This window comes from Malaclemys terrapin, chromosome 3 (assembly GCF_027887155.1).
Source record: "Malaclemys terrapin pileata isolate rMalTer1 chromosome 3, rMalTer1.hap1, whole genome shotgun sequence".
Classification (NCBI taxonomy): domain Eukaryota; kingdom Metazoa; phylum Chordata; order Testudines; family Emydidae; genus Malaclemys; species Malaclemys terrapin.
In genome coordinates this window covers 164,210,164-164,227,843 of record NC_071507.1, presented here as the reverse complement: position 1 = coordinate 164,227,843, position 17,680 = coordinate 164,210,164, and the positions used below count along the sequence as shown (strand labels likewise).

Below are 17,680 nucleotides of genomic sequence, written 5' to 3'. Positions count from 1 at the left end.
TGTGAGGGCTCAGGGCGGTGCAGGGGGCTGAGGCTCATCAGGGTGGGGGTTTGAGTGCAGGGAGCTCGGGGAGGGGGTGGTCTGGGTGCAGGGGTTGGGGTCTGAAGGCAGGAAGTCTGGGTGCAGGGGGGCTCCAGATGCAGGGGTTGAGGTTCAGTGGGGTGGGATTCAGGTATGGTGGGCTAGGGGAGTTCTGGGTGTATAGGGTGAGGCTTGGTGAGGGTATCTGGATATGGGAGGTCCAGATGCACGGAGGTTGGGCGGATGGGGGAGCAGCTCCCTGCACAGTGACCTCTCCCCCTGTGGCTGAGGAGCGATAGGGGCAGGAAGCAGGGGAGGATGCTGAGCTTCCTGCAGCTGGGGAAGGTTTCTGGAGGTGGGTCTGACACAGCCCCAGCCACTCCTTGCAGGGGAAGAGGAAGTCCCGTCTTCTCCTGCCTCCAGCCCAGCTGGGACTAGCAGCGGATCCTGGCTCAGGGTAGGAGCCGCTGGATGGGGTGTTCCCAGCCCATGGTGATTTACATCTCTGCCAGCTGCTCAAGGTGCCTGAAACAATATAACTGTGCTGCTAGGGAGTGATGCATGACTGCTCTTGCAGCTTCCCTTTGCATCCCTGTCAGTGGCACAGAATTCCCCCAGGAGTAATCATTCCATTAACAGTGACTCTTTGTTTGAGGTTGAGTAACCAAGTATGTATCCACTCAATGGTAGGTCCATCAAGCCCACATTTCTCCAGCTTGTTTATCAGAATGTCATGTAGGACTGTGTCAAAAGCCTTGCTTAAATCCAGGTATATTATGCCCACCACATTCTTCCTATCCACCAAACCAGTTAACTTGTCAAAGAAGGAAATCAAGCTAGTTTGGCATGATTTGTTCTTAGTAAATCCACGTTGGATGCTAGTGATCACCCCTTCATCCTCCAGTTATTCACAAATTGAATGTTCAGATATATACATTTCTAAAAATTCTATTTCTGTGTTACTGTATTTATTTCCCAAAAGCTGAACTGTGGTTAGTCTCTCTTCTTTTGAATTTCCTTTAAGTTTTTATTGTCTATTTCAAACTCTGAAAAATGTCTTTTAATGGCTTTTCTGTGTCCTCGTCTCATTTTTTTTTAAAATAATGTACTAATTAACGAAGGATAGGAACAAAGCATTTAAGCAAAGGGAAAAATGTGAGTGTATTTACAACATTGATAGTTATAACTCATTGTATAATCTGAAGTCAAATTATTTATTTAAAGCCCATTCACATCAAAGAATGAATATGCATTCTTGCTGCAAAGTAAGCCATTAGTCTAGTAAAATAACTTCAAGGAACTCTCCTCTTTTTATATTTCTTGACTATACAATGGAGAATAATTCTGCACTGGGGAGTTTATACTGTGGGTCTGTTCTTTCTCTAATTGTGATTCGTTAATAAATAAGATGCAGTGAGGCATTCAGCCACCTCTTGAGCCTGTGCTACAAGCTTTAAGCTGATTTACAGTATCTTAGACATTCTCAACTATGTACATGATTCAAAAGAAACTAGTTGTGGGATGGGGTCAGCAAACTTGGGGTTGTGGCATGGCAGGGGGAAACAGTAGAAGAGACACTGAGTGGATCTCCTGTGGATCAATAGATTCGTAGGAAAACTTCTAGAGCACAGATTTATTTAAAACACTATATGAATCATACAAATATTTTCAAACAAACCTTACATACCTTTTTGTTACTGTGGGTAGTATATGTAATAATATAGTACTAAGCAGACCTGTTTGCCTTCAGTTTTTGGAAAACTTATTTTAGGTATATCTGTTTCTTAGGTAGACAGGTTGGTGCAATATGCAATGTATATGCTTCAGAAAGATGAATAAGTACTTTGCCACAATTTTCTATGTTAAATGAAAGCATAGATTTGCTAAGAGAATGAATATATTCTGTATCTTGGTAATATATCTAATTTTCTTCTAATGATTGGTTACCAGCTCGAAGGCGTAACTCAAAGTATGGTAGCTGTACAGTGGCATTGGACTGAAGTTTTTGCAAACTAATTTGAAGTATTAATCATTATCTCTAGCTGAAACCTCTACCCCGATATAATGCGGCCCGATATAACATGAATTCGGATATAACGCGGTAAAGCAGTGCTCTGGGGGCGCGGGGCTGCGCGCATGGGACATGTAATCTGTTCAGAGTTCTTATTTCCTGCAACATGCAGCAGGCCTGCAAACTAGTGTCTTAATCCTGATTTACTTTGTGTTTTTAGTGGAATCTCTTATAACTTAGTTTCTGTGGGAAAAAGTTTTTCATATTTTTGACTTTGTTTTCTTGTTCTTCCTTTTTTAAATCTCTAGCCAACAAGAACATTAGTCATGACAAGCATGTCCTCTGAGTAAGTACTAGATATTTTTGTGTCTTTCTATTCAGTGTAAATTTTGAACTTGTTTATAGTCTTGGCTTTCACATACTGAATTAAATTTATTTGTAGGTTATCCATGAAGTATATTTCCTTCTGTTGAGTGGCATGCATATGCTTAAATACATGGTGTTATTCTGTAGACTAGAGCAGGAGTTCTCAACCTGGGGTACACAGAGGTCTTCCAGGGGGTACATCAGCTCATCTATACATTTGTGTAGATTTACAACAGGCTACATAAAAAAGTACTAGCGAAGCCAGTACAAACTAAAATTTCACTCAGACAGTGACTTGTTTATACTGTTCTATATAATATACTGTACACTGAAATGTAAGTACAGTATTTATATTCCAGTTCATTTATTTTCAAATTATCAGGTAAAAATGAGAAAATAAGCAATTTTTCAGTAATGGTGTGCTGTGACACTTTTGTATTTTTATGTCTGATTTTGTAAGCAAGTAATTTTTAAGTGAGGTGAAACTTGGGGTACAATAGGCAAATCAGACTCCTGAATGGGGTGCAGTAGTCTGGAAAGGTTGTGAGCCACTGGACTAGAGTACATGTTATGGTTGTCCTACACAGCAATTAAAGGTAATAAAAGTACAGTATAGTACATACATATTTGTGGAAGAGTTAGTATATTTCTGGTACACTCTTTTTATTCTCCTTAAACTCTTACAAAATAAAGATCATCCAACAAAAACACAGTCCCATATTTTATGTTAAATTCCTTTGAAAAAAAATAACAAGTTATTTGTGCCACCCACATGTCTGTTTCAGGTTTGAAAACATTTGATAAACCATGATGGTTATATAAAGATGACTACTTTAAAAATGCATTTGTCTAAAGCATTTCTTTAAAGATAGCTACTAACCGTGTTTCTGTCAATTTTTCCACTTTCATTATAAAATAATAGTTCAGGAAGCAGAAAAACTTAAAATATAGTTTTAGTTTTATCTTCCTTATGCCTCATGAAACTCAACACTAACACCCATCCATTTTAGAGCATCAGTGCACTTCACAAGCCTTACATTTAACTGCATGTCATAACTATAAAGGGAAAGGTAACAGCCCTCCTGTGTACAGTACTATAAAATCCCTCCTGGCCAGAGACTCCAAAATCCTTTTACCTGTAAAGGGTTAAGAAGCTCAGGTAACCTGGCTGACACCTGACCCAAAGGACCCATAGGGGGACAAGATACTTTCAAATCTTGGTGAGGGGAAGGCTTTTGTTTGTGCTCTTTGTTTTGGGGGTTGTTCGCTCTTGGGACTGAGAGGGACCAGACATTAATCCAGGTTCTCCAAATCTTTCTGAACAAGTCTCTCATATTTCCAACTTGTAAGTAAACAGCCAGGCAAGTCATGTTAGTTTTTATCTTTGTTTTCTCAACTTGTAAATGTGCCTTTTTGCTAGAGTGTTTATCTCTGTTTGCTGTAACTTTGAACCTAAGGCTAGAGGGGATTCCTCTGGACTCTTTAAGTTTGATTACCCTGTAAAGTTATTTTCCATCCTGATTTTACAGAGATGATTTTTACCTTTTTCTTTAATTAAAAGCCTTCTTTTTAAGAACCTGATTGATTTTTCCTTGTTTTAAGATCCAAGGGGTTTGGATCTGTATTCACCAGGGAATTGGTGAAGAGTCTCTCAAGGATACCCAGGGAAGGGAATTAGCACTTTGGGAGTGGTGGCAGCGGACCAGATCTAAGCTGGTAGTTAAGCTTAGAAGTTTTCATGCAGGCCCCCATATTTGTACCCTAAAGTTCAGAGTGGGGAAGCAGCCTTGACACTGCACAACACAACATCCCCTATAAGGTAGGTAAATATGATCACCATGTTACGGATGAGACAAATGAAGCACAGGGAGGTTGTGATTTGTCCAAAAACACAGGAAGAAGTCATGGCAGAGCTGGAAAAACAACCCAGATCTCATGGCCATATTGCTAAGCCTTCCTTTCTCATATTAAATGTAATCTTCTTGCATTGATCCTCCTTGTGTAGCTATCCCACAGTTCCCACAGTCTCCGCTACCCATTGGAATTCTGGGTTAAGCTCCCAATGTCTGATGGGGCAAAAATATTGTCATGGGTGGTTTCGGGTACATGTCATCAGTTGCCCCTCCCTCCGTGAAAGCAACAGCAGACAATCGTTTTGCGCCTTTTTTCCTGGGTTACCCATGCAGATACCATACCACGGCAAGTATGGAGCCTGCTCAGCTCACCATCACCGTTGCTGTTGTGAGCATAGTAAACACCTCGCGCATTATCCTGGAGTATATGCAGAACCGGACTAAGAGACGCCACCACGAGGAGGATTTTGATGAGGACATTGGCACAAACGTTCCTGAATGCACGGGCTGTGGCAATTAGGACATCATGGCGGCACTGGGGCTGGTTGATACAGTGGAACGCTGATTCTGGGCCAGGCAAACAACCACAGACTGGTGGGACCGCATAGTGTTGCAGGTATGGGATGATTCACAGTGGCTGTGAAACTTTCGCATGTGTAAGTCCGCTTTCCTGGAACTCTGTGAGTTGCTTTCCCCAACCCTGAAGCGCAGAAATACCAAGATGAGAGCTGCCCTGATAGTTGAGAAGCGAGTGGCGATAGCCCTGTGGAAGCTTGCAATGCCTGACTGCTACCGGTCAGTCGGGAATCAATTTGGAGTGGGCAAGTTTACTGTGGGGGTTGCTGTGATCCAAGTAGCCAATGCAATCATTGACGTTCTGTTATCAAGGGTAGTGACTCTGGGAAATGTGCAGGTCATACTGGATGGCTTTGCTGCAATGGGATTCCCTAACTGTGGTGGGGCAATAGACGGAACGCATGTCCCCATCTTGGCACCAGAGCACCTTGCCAACCAGTACATAAACTGCAAGGAGTACTTCTCAATGGTGCTGCAAGCACTGGTGGATCACAAGGGACGTTTCACCAACATCAACATGGGATGGCCAGGAAAGGTGCATGATGTTCACATATTTAGGAAATCTGGGCTCTTCGAGCAGCTGCAAGAAGGGACTTACTTCCCAGACCAGAAAATTACCACTGGGGATGTTGAAATGCCAATAGTTATCCTTGGGGACCCAGCCTACCCCTTGCTCCCATGGCTCATGAAGCCTTATGCAGGAAGCCTGGACAGTAGTAAGGAGCAGTTCAACTGTAGGCTGAGCAAGTGCAGAATGGTGGTAGAATGTGCCTTTGGACGTTTAAAAGCTCACTGGCGCTGTTTGCTGAGTAGGTCAGACCTCAGTGCAAACAACATTCCCATTGTTATTGCTGCTTGCTGTATGCTCCATAATATCTGTGAGAGTAAGGGGGAGACGTTTATGGCGGGGTGGGAGATTGAGGCAAATCACCTGGCGTTCGATTTTTGAGCAGCCAGACACCAGGGCGATTAGAAGAGCACAGCAAGGCCCGCTGCGCATCAGAGAGGCTTTGAAAACCAGTTTCATGACTGGCCAGGCTTCAGTGTGACAGTTGTGCATGTTCCTCCTTGATGCCAACCCGCCCCCTTTGTTGATTTAATTCCCTGTAAGCCAACCACCCTCCCCCCTTTGAAATAAAGTAACTATTGTTTTGAAACCATGCATTCTTTCTTTATTAATTTAAAAAAAAAAAAAAGAGAGAGATAACGTACAAGGTAGCCCGGGTCGTGTGGGGGAGGTGGGAAGGACAAGGCCACATTGTTTATTGTAGTCACACTAACAATCAAACTGTTTGAATGACAGCCTTCTGTTGCTTGGGCCATCCTCTGAAGTGGAGTGGCTGAGTGCCTGGAGCCTCCCCCTCCTCCTTCCCCCCTGCGTTCTTGGGCATCTGGGTGAGGTGGATATGGAACTTGGGGAGGAGGGCATGCGGTTATACAGTGGATGCAGCGGGGGTCTGTGCTCTTGTTGACTTTCCTGCAGCTCAAACAAATGCTTCAGCATGTCCATTTGATCCCTTATTAGCCTCAGCATCGCCTCCTGCTTCCGCTCTTCGCGCTCACTTAATTCTTTCCTGGCCTCTGCCACTGAATGCCTCCATGCATTAAGCTGTGCCCTATCAGTGCGGGAGGACTGCATGAGCTCAGCAAACATGTCATCGCGAGTGTGGGGTTTTTTGCCTTCTAATCTGCAATAACCTCAGGGATGGAGATGATAGAGGGAGCGTAGAAACATTTGAACCTCGGGGTAGATAAAAAGGGAGAGTAAACTTTAAGATGATACATTTCTGAGAACAAAAGGGAGACTCTTTCACAGTGAATCAAGCAATTCACAGCAGACAGCACATGTGCTTTAGATACAAGGTCACATTTTGCCTTTTATATTGAGCGCCTGCTGGTATGGTGACACATCTCACACACACACGACTCATCAACAGAATTTGGTTTCCAGGCAGCCATGGTAAGCCAAAGGGAACGCGGGTTTGGCTTCTAACGCCTTCATAACATGTGGGAATATTTGCAAACTGCAGTGCCCTCCTTTCCCAGAGCAAACAATGGGTTGGGTTTCACATTTAAAAGGAGGGGCTGTGGTTTTTGGGTGGATGTGCAGCACACACCGACCACCGACCCCCGACCCCACCGTGTGGCTATTCTCTGGGATGATCCCTTCTCCCCTCCCCCCGCTGCGTGGCTGTTCTCCGGGATGATCCCTTCTCCCTTTCCCCCCCACCGCATGGCTATTCTCTGGGATGATCCCTTTTAGCCAAGCGCAAATAGCGCAGCATGAACGGGGTCCTTTTACTGTTCCCTTACAAAAATTCCCCTATTTCAACCAGGTGACCATGAACGATATCACTCTACTGAGGCTAACACAGAAAGATAAAGACCGAATGTTGCTTGAATGCGATCAAAACCCAGGACCATTCGCTGCCATGCTTTGTGCTGCAATGATTCCAGAATACTTGCTATTGACTTGGCGTGGTAAAGTGTCCTACTGTGGAGGACGAAATAAGGCAGCCCTCCCCAGAAACTTTCTGCAAAGGCTTTCAGAGTACCTCCAGGAGAGCTTTATGGAAATGTCCCTGAGGGATTCCCGCTCCATCACCAGACATATGAACAGACCTTTCCAGTAGCTGTACTGGCCGTGAATGCATCCCAGTTCTTCAGGGCAAATCAAACATTAAACACTATTGCTTTTAAACCCTGTACTGTAGTTACAAATGTGCACTCACCAGAGGTGCCTTCTCCAGCTTCAGGGTCGGGGATCCCGCCTTGGGAGGGTATTGGTTCCAGGGTGATGAAAAGTTCCTGGCTGCCGGGGAGAACGGATTCACCACTTGCCTGCTGTGCATTCTCCTCCTCTGCAAAATCCTCCTCCCTGTTGCGTGAGACTCCCCTCTTGCAGGTGTCCACGGACAGTGGTGGGATAGTGGTAGGGTCTCCACCTAGAATGCCATGCAGCTGGTCATAGAAGCGGCATGTATGGGGCTCTGACCCAGAGTGACGGTTTGCCTCCTTTGTCTTTTGGTAGGCTTGCTTGAACTCCTTAACTTTCACACGACACTGCTGTGTGTCCCTGTTGTAGCCTCTGTCCAACATGCCCTGTGAGATTTTTGGCAAATATATTTGCATTTCTTCTTTTTGATTGGAGTTCGGCCTGCACAGATGCTTCTCCCCATACAGCAATCAGTTCCAGCGTCTCCCTTTCGGTCCATGCTGGAGCTTGTTTGCGATTCTGGGGGGACTTCATGGTCACCTATGCTGCTGAGTTCGCCATGCTGACCAATCAGGAAACAAAATTCAAAAGTTCCCGGGGCTTTTCCTGTGCACTTGGCTAGTGCATCGGAGTTCAAAGCGCTGTTGAGAGCGGTCACAATGGAGCACTCTGGGACAGCTCTCGGAGGCAAATACCATCAATTTGCGTCCGCACTACCCCAAATTTGACCCATCAAGGTCGTTTTTAGCGCTACTCCCCTCGAAGGGGAGGAGTACAAAAGTCAATTTTAAGAGCCCTTTAGGTCGACGGAACAGGGTTGGTTGTGTGGACACAATCATTTTTACATCGACCTAACGCGGCTAAATTTGACCTAACCCCATAGTGCAGACCAGGCCTTAGTTTATGTTATGGTATGTTATATGGCTAATGGTAAACAAATTTGTCCCTCAAAAGTCTGCTTTCTACTTTGAGGTCTGTGCTTTGAGCTGACTGCATTCAGAGTACAGAGAGCACATTATAGGTTGTGTTCCCCAGTCTATGGGTGGGGCGGACTACCTCTGGAAAGAGGAGGAAATGCATCCCTCTAGGAGAGAAGCCATCTGCCAAGAGCCTGTTCTGCCTGAGTAGGAGCTAGGGCTATAGAAATGGGTCAGTGGAATTTAAGTAAATATAGAGGTGTGAGATGAGTGGGTGTCTTGACATTGTTTTCCTCATATAAGAGCATAGCATCACCCACTGGCCCACAGCAATACCTAGCCATATTGTGCTTCACGGAATTGCAAACCCGTAAATCTGTATCAGTAGGTTTGTAGTTTATTGAATTGTGAATTGGCTAGTTTCTATTGTAAATTAGATATTAGAGCTATTTCAATTCAGATTCGTATTGTAGGACCTTTCCTCTCATTCCAGAGCATATCTCATATAGACCCCCCCAAAAAAAGCCAAGATAAACTTTGGGAGGAGTGTGTAAAACATATCCCCTGAGCATATAGTCCAGGTAGGGTCCGCATCCCTGTGAGTTCAAAGTTGCCATGACCATCACACACAATAAATACTAACTAAAACACTCTGCAGGATAAAGGAAGCATAAATATATCCAGTGACAAATAGGTAAGGCTAAGATGATCACAAATGAGGGTCTAAAGTTAGACTCCTATGTCTATATTCAGGCAGTTAAATAAGTTAAAAAGATCTCTGCACTTGGCATCTCTTTCAGTGGGAAGTCAATTTGCTAAGCTATTTGTTTTCTTTAAATCTCATTTTAAAAGCTGTTGCTGTCTCTATGAAGAATCCTTTTAGGATCTTCTTGGAGTTCTGTGCACTCTTTGTTTTAGCCAGTTTATTTTAGGAGCTTTTTTATTGAGTTACTTTCTGTAGAGAGAAATGTAGACGGAATGAAAAAGTGCCCCACAGGCTATAGGAGATGTCCTGAACATGCTTACAAGATGGCATTGATTGACAGATGAACTCAGCCTATTTTTCCTGAGAGGATCAGCATTGGACTAGATGGGTGAATCTGCTCCAGGCTGTTTCTTAATTACTTGATCTTGAGTAGAGGTGTTTCTGAGCTTCCTCTCAAGCTCCCAGAAGTCAGGTGTGTGGACAGAAAAGACATTGGAATCAAGCTTTTGGTTACAGTACTGCAGCAGTAAATTGTTCTCATACATCATCTTTCGTCCAGGGATACCAAAATCTCAGTGGTCACATGATGTATTTATGTACTTCAATGTTCACATTAATAGGTAATATATATAGAACTCTAGTTACAGGTCGACATTCACTATTTTACATGGAAATTGTATCTGGTGGCAATAACTTGTAGGACTAGTGAGCTTCATGCTCTGGTGATTGAATCAACATACAGTAATTTTTATGATGGTATTGAGGTGTCTAGTCAGTAGGGACAAAACTTTAAAATTAGGCATTTGAGTTTGGGACACCTAGTTTAATATTTAGGCTAAGTGCAGGGTGGATTTGATGTAAATCAAATTAATTTAAATCATGATTTAAATCACTAGTCAGGAAGACTTGATTTAATCATGGGTTTCTACATAAAAGTACATTCTTGTTGGTTGTTATAACCTTAATACATATTCTTCACTTTTAGAAGGTAGACACTATACATTTTTAAACTGTTTTATTTTGAAAACATTTCAGATTAGTTTTACAGCTATATCAGAAAATGAATGATTATTTGGTTATTTCATTTACCAAAGGTAATTGAAGCAGATATTTATGAAGTCATTGGGAGGTGAACTAGCTCCAATTCAACAGGTTAATCATTAATATTTTCTTGCCATGCTGTATTAGGAGGAGAACATCACCAGATAGACATTTAAATTGTTTTATTTAACTAAAACAAAAATGTTAAGTATTCTGGATTTTTTTCTTCAACAGCAAACATATAATATTTTAACAAAACAAGCATATGTCCCTCACTTCTCACATTTATGTCCAGACTTCTTGTCCCGATCTATTCCGTCCCCACCAATCTTCTATTTATTGAACTTTTTAAAACTTTGCACTTTTAGGGAGAGGTAAGGGGTTGACTCTGTGTACACAAATTGGCAGAGGGACAATAGAGTTGAGGTCTGTTATTTCTCACCTCTATATATCATTTATTTATTTATTTATTTATTTAAGAACATTTTTGCTGTTAACAAGCATGTTACCTCTGGAGAGACAAATCCACAGTTTGAGAACTGTAAAACTAAGTATCTCTGATGGTATCTTTTAGACTTAGCACTGAGTCCCATTGGGTAGATAGAAAGATTAACCTAAATAATCTATACAGAAGCCTCTGGAACCCCATAGGATTGGGTCCCTAATCCATGAACTATTGGAATTCATTTACAAAACTTTTCTTAAACATTACATGAATATATTCTCATACTATAGAATTAGAATTTATAATCCCTATCCCATTATGAGAGATCTTTGAACTATAATGTATCTTAATTAAAACTATCTTTAGATAGTTTTTTCCCTCAAAAAGCATTTTATCAAAAAAATCTGATTTTAAATAAAAAAAAATCCTTTTTTAATTTAAAAAAAAAAAAAAGATTTTTATCCACCCTGGCTAAATGTGGCCTGATGTTCAGGGGTGCTTAACAACTGGAATTTCCCTGTAAAATCTGTTAAGTAAAAGTTTTGACTGAATTTTTACATTTATGCATATACCCTAATAGTTACTGTATATAAAGTAAACATTTAATATTGAGTTCTACTGATTTTGGATTCCCCACCTCCCCCTTCTGTGTTTTGGCAGGAAGCAGTGTGCAATAATTCAGGTGGTGAATAAACTCGGAGGCTTTTTGTTTTCGGATGATGTATGTGAAACGACTACTCACGTGGTTACAGGGAGTCCTCGTCGCACCTTGAATGTAATGCTGGGAATTGCCCGGGGCTGCTGGATTGTGTGTGACGAATGGGTAAGAGATACATCTAAATTTTACAATAAAGTAAATCAGATTTGTTTGTTCAGCATTAGCTAAGATATAACATCCCTATCAAAATCTTGCCATAAGCAATGGCATCTTCATTATTCTTTTGCATTAAATAGAATTCTGTTCTGAAACAAGTAGCTCTATTTTTGCAAATATTGAATACACAAGGATTGTCATAAGTGGGTTTTTTTTGAGTACTTCTTTAAAATGATATTGAAACATCTGTTAAGGGAATCTATTTTTAGATAAAACAGTTTCTTCCTTTTTATGATCTACAAAAAGGAAGACAAGAAGATTGGAAAACATGCTTTATGAAAACCTTGCATACAAGCAACTATGAAGATGTGCATCATGATTGCTTTGAATATGTTTTCTTGGTCAATTTCTTGTATTCTTTTATATATTAGTTTAAGATGTAATAGTTGGTATTATTTCAAGTATATCAATCATGTTGTTGCCTTATAACCAAGAATAGAGGACCAATGTCATAGGGCCAGATTTCTAAAGGTAATTAGGCACCTAAAGCAGCAGATAGGAACTTAGTGGGATTTTCAAAGGTACCTAGGTGTCTAACTTCCATGAAATCAATGGGAGTTAGGTGTGTAGGTGTTTGAAAATCCTACTAAGCCAGTGGCTTTCAACATTTCTAGACTGCTGTACCCTGTTCAGGAATCTGCTTTGTCTTTCATACCCCAAGTTTCACCTTACTTAAAAACTATTTGCTTACAAAATTAGAGCTAAAAATACAAAAGTGTCACAGCACACTATTACTGAAAAATTACTTACTTTCTCATTTTTACCATATAATTCTAAAATAAATCAATTGGAATATAAATATTGTACTTACATTTAGTATATAGTATATCGAGCGGTATGAAATTTTAATTTGTTCTGATTTTACTAGGGTTTTTTATGTAGCCTGTTGTAAAACTAAGCAAATATATCTATATGAGTTGATGTACCCACTGGAAGACTTCTGTGTACCCCACTGGTTACGTGTACCCCTGGTTGAGAACCACTGCACTAGGCAACTAGCTGATATTTTAGGTGCCTAATACTTTAAAAAATCTGGCCCATAATCATAGGTGCTGGAACTTGGGGTGCTGCCGCACTCCTGGCTTGAAGTGGTTTCCATTACCTATTGGGTTTACAGTTTGGTTCAGTGGGGTCTAAGCACCATCCACTATAAAACTTGTTCCAGCACCCCTACCCATAGTCTTGTATCATTTAATACTTCACATAAAGATATCTTCTTAACAGTATATCTCTATAGGGTGCTACTTTCTTTAAAAGATGCAATGAACATGAAAATTATATCTTTCCATCCAAAAATTGCTTCAAATAACTAAGATTATAGACAAATCTTAGTAATTTTTTTCGTGTTCTTTGTGTAGTTGACAATATTTGGGTAGAGTCAATTTCTCTGTTTTGTCGAATGTCAGTTGCACTTCTCTCATGACTATCATGATGTCATTGATCACATATAATGTTCTATGTCAAGAGCTCCAACAGAGCATTAACTAGGAGCAAAGCCAAAAGTATCGCTTGATTAGGAATAATCCAAATAGGATCATATTAAGATCAACACTTTTACCCGCTGGGCCAACTTTATCCATGCTATAATGCCAATGAAGTGAATGGAATAGATCAGGGATTAATTTGTTCCTTTAAGTATTCTTGGATCAAATCTTTAAGCTGTCTTCACTCTTTTTTTTTTTTTTTTTTTTTTTTTTTTAATAATGAGTTGATGTGTGGGCAACACACTCACTGAAGTAAGTAGGAGTTGTGGATGAGTAGGATATAGGCAAGTCTGATAGATGCTATGGAGTCATGGAATAAATATGCAAAGACTATTGTATTAAGTTTATGTTATATGTATCTTTGCGGGCTTGCTAGTGATTGTATTCCTGCCTAATGGGTCAGATAACAGATGCTTCCTGCAGGAACTAATCCCCAATACTTAAACAATGCAGGTAACAAGTCTTTTTGAAGTTTTGCCCCCTTGGGAAAAGAGCACACAGATGGGTTGACACTTAGTTCAAAGGCTTTGGCAGACAAAGGACTTGAAAATAACAGCCTTGATCTGGAGAGAGGGTCATGGGCACAATCTGAAAACTGACATGCATAAAACTCAGTGCAGCAGAACTAGACCTTGAGGGAGGATCTGAAGTATTTTAGAACCTACTAGCTGACCACCTTGTAAGCTAGCCTGTGTATAAGCTGTTTATTCTTTTTAAGATACATTTACTCTAATATTTTTTGTTTTGAATAAATAGTACTTTGTTTTATGAAAACTGCCCGGCCACTGGTTAACCCTGCCATTGCCCTAGAGAGAATAATGAACTGAGTTCAACAGAGATTAAATGAGGTCACATCTGCTAAGGCGAACACAATGAATTGCAGGAGTCTGCAGCCTGAGACTGTGGTCTGAAGTGAGAGAATCACGGGATTCTATCCTGAGAAAGGTGTCAGGTCTTCAGCTGCCCCCTAACTTGGGTGGCTTCGAGGAAGCCACAAGAGGGTCAGAGGTACAGGTAACTCAGGAATTTAAACTGTAAGGATAACAGGCTTTGGTTTAATATTAATAAGTAATTTATTTAATATTTAGAGTCCTTTAACTGTGCATATTATAATATCATTTTGCTTTAACTGTCATCCAATCACTAAAAAAGATTTTGGGGTGTGCAGATCTGTTAACATTCAGTGCCAATGGTCACTAGGAACTCTCCATATCAAAGGTTTCACAAACACTGTTTTCTAACAGATGTGAATAAAGTATTTTATCTGTCACTAAGACCTTGAAATGAATTATTTCAAAAAAGGAAAAGTCTAGTTAAAGGGTACCTCTTATCCAACAGGGCATTTTTGTCTCATTTCTAATTTTGTCATCAGTATCAATTTGCTATCCTTTCACCCAAATTATCCATGACTCAACACCCTTATCAGAGGAGAGGAAATAGTTGAAGCCATACACATTTATATGAAAGTTCATCTGTCTTCCATGACCACAAGGAATACTGTAGAAAATTAGTTAGAGGAAATTCAGTAATGCAGAACATAGTCTGTCTTTTCCGATAATGCTAAAATAATGAATCCATAAACTGCTTTAACTTAAATCTTAATATTACTACTCTCAGCGGTAGAACATTTCGGATTGGACACTGGAAATAATTTATCATTTAGTTTTAGTATATAGAGTTGCTTTAAAAAGAGAATTAATTATAGAGACTTAGTAGTGATATTTAGGTTGCCTAATACTTTCCATTAAAAGGTTCTTTTGACCTTTTTGAGAAGCTTTAACATTTCCATTGTTTGCCACAGGCCTTTGAAATTCAGCAATGGGATTGAGGTTCGGCGAGGGAAGTGCCTTTTCTTTGGAAATTCCATACAAAAATCTATGTTAGAAGAACAGTATTTAGGTTTCAAAATCAAACACACAAATGTTGGGGAATGCCAGATTTACAGTTGGCCAGGCAACCTTAATTCAGTCCCCTTGTGCACATGTATTGAGATACATTCTTTATTTACATGATTGCATACTATTTTTCCCCTACAGGTGGATTTTTTTTGTATGTAATATAGAGAATAGATGCAGTATGGTACATTTTCCACATTGTCCCACCAAAGTGCTTCAACCAGGTTTTGGAGGTTCAATTGATAGTCTAGACCAGGGGTCTCAAACACGCGGCCCATGGGCTGCATGCGGCCCGCGGGGTGATTTTCTGCAGCCCGTGAGCCTCTCTCAGCCCCCCTGCCATCCCCCAGTGTTTACCAGAGTGGCTCCGGCCGGGCGTGCACCGGGAGCAGGGCAGGCTCCGTGCCTGCCTGCGCAGCTCCGGGAAGAGGCTGGAACATGGGGAACGAGGGGTGGAGGGGCTGTGTGTGTCTGTTGCTTCAGGCAGTGCCCCCAGCAGCTCCAATTGGCTGGGAACGGGGAACCGTGGCCAATAGGAGCTGCTGGTGGCGGTGCCTGAAGCAACACACAGCCCCTCTGCCCCCCCTTCCCCATGTTCCAGCCTCTTCCTGGAGCGGGGCAGGGGCAGGGCAGACAGCCAGACAGGGAGGGAGCCTGCCCTGCTCCCTGCCGGGCCAGATCCTGACCCCCCGAAGCCCTCCTGGAGCCAAACCCCCTGCCCTGAGCCCCCTGCCACACCCTGCACCCCGACCCCCTGCCATACCCTGCACCCCTCCTGCACCCTGACCCCCTGCCTCACCCCGCACCACTCCTGCATCCCAACCCACTACCCTGAGTCCCATACCACACCCCTCCTGTCCCCCGGCCCCCTGCCGTACCTTGACCCCTGCCCTGAGCCCCCTGCCGCACCCTGCACCCCGACCCCCTGCCGTGAACCGCCTGCCGCACCCTGCACTCCTCTTGCACCCCAACCCTCTGCCCTGAGCCCCCGCTGCACCCTGACCCCTTGCTGTACCCCTCACCCCTCCTGCACCCCACAGCCCAACTCCCTGCCCTGAGCACCACCACACCCCACACCTCTCCTGCACCCCCTGGGGGCAGAGTTGGGGTGGGGATTTCGGGGAAGGGGTTGGAATGGGGGCAGGGAAGAGGCGGGGCAGGGGCGGGGCCTCATGGAAGAGGTGGAGTGGCGGGGCCGAGGGCGGCAGGGGTGGGAGGTGTCAGTAATGCAGCCCTCAGGCCAATGTACTAGTCCTCATGTGGCCCTCTTGGTCATTTGAGTTTGAGACCCCTGGTCTAGACTCACTAACTTACTTAATCATTGATTACTAGTAAAAATGCCAATGATACTGATGCTTTGTGTGATATGGATTGTTCCCCACTAGGAACTGAAACCACAAATTTACTGTACATAGATCAGTGTTATTTTGTTTCAAATTCTAGAATATAATTATTTAATATAGTTCTCTTTGCCAGAAGCTGGGAATGGGTGACAAGGGATGAATCACTTGATTATTACCTGTTTTGTTCATTCCCTCTGGAGCACCTGGTATTGGCCACTGTCGGAAGACAGGATACTGGGCTAGATGGACCTTTAGTCTGACCCAATATGGCTCTTTTTAAGTTCTTCAGTAAATTACTTATGGTCATTTAAGTATGTTGCATAATGACAGATGGTTAGAAGACATCATTTCCTCATACATCACCCTGAACTCAAGACATGTCTTTAAGCAGCATTTCCATGTGGGCTTTTGTCTGTTACTGCTTAACAATGCTATAATACAACATGACAGTAATAAAGCAGTAAATAATAAGTAATAAATGAAGCTGTACAAACTAATGAATGGCATAACTAGTGCTTAAGCAGTGAATTTTTTTCTGGGGCAAAACTCTTGACATGAAAAACATGCACTAAAAATCCCTTTCATGCTAGGTTGGGAAGATTTCAGGAACAGGAAGTACTGAAGTGCCAAAGGTTTTGTGCAACAGATGGATCATATTTGCTCTAATCATAATCAAAGAAATTATCTTAGGCCAGATACTCAGATACAGGAAACACACTTGAAATACGTGTTGCTTTACCATACTTTGTAAGTTAAATCTTCTACTATACTTGAAAATATTACGAACTTTTCTCTTTTAGTATAATTTAAACACTTCAAATATATTCTGTAATTGTGCAATTTTCTTTAGTTTTTATGTTTTTATGTATAAGAAATTTTGAGTTATCGCTAGCAGGTCAAAAGAAACTAGTTAACTCAAAGATACTAATATTTAATTATCCCTTTCATTTTATACTGTTATAATTACTTGGACTAATGTCTCTATGTCAGTTATCTGTACAGAAACTATTTGGAAGTAGCTTATTTTGTTGTATTTTCTGAATATTGTTTTGAAAACATTGGATGAAATCCTGACTCTATTAAATTCAGTGGAAAAACTCCCATTGACTTAGCAGAGATAGGATCTGGCCTACTGTGTTTATGAAAACTTTGAATGTTTCAGTGACAGATAAGTTATTTACCTCTGTGACCTGTTCATGGACTCTGTATCTAATTTTCTGTTAAAGTAGGAAACTAGATACTGTGGCTTTGCACTCCAGTCCAGAACCATGATAGACAGATGAGCTATAATCCATCTTGTATTCAGATAAACAAATTTAGTGTCTAAACTAAATTGTGTAAATACTGCAAGGATTGATTTAGGGCTTAACTGTAAAATTGGATTTCATTTTACAAACCAATTACCCAAACCTAACAAATTTTTTAGATTTAT

The 17,680-nt window shown here is 41.6% G+C and overlaps 1 protein-coding gene across 5 annotated transcripts in view; it reads left to right on the top strand.

Annotated features, from left to right (window-relative positions):
* The window catches only part of MCPH1 (microcephalin 1), a 218,668-nt gene that overhangs the window by 48,903 nt on the left and 152,085 nt on the right, over positions 1-17,680 (top strand). For all 5 annotated transcript variants that reach the window (XM_054023959.1, XM_054023956.1, XM_054023958.1 and 2 more), the window contains 2 exons: positions 2,341-2,378; positions 11,313-11,475. In XM_054023959.1, coding sequence (XP_053879934.1) covers positions 2,341-2,378; positions 11,313-11,475 — 201 coding nt within the window. The remainder of the gene's footprint in view (positions 1-2,340; positions 2,379-11,312; positions 11,476-17,680) is intronic.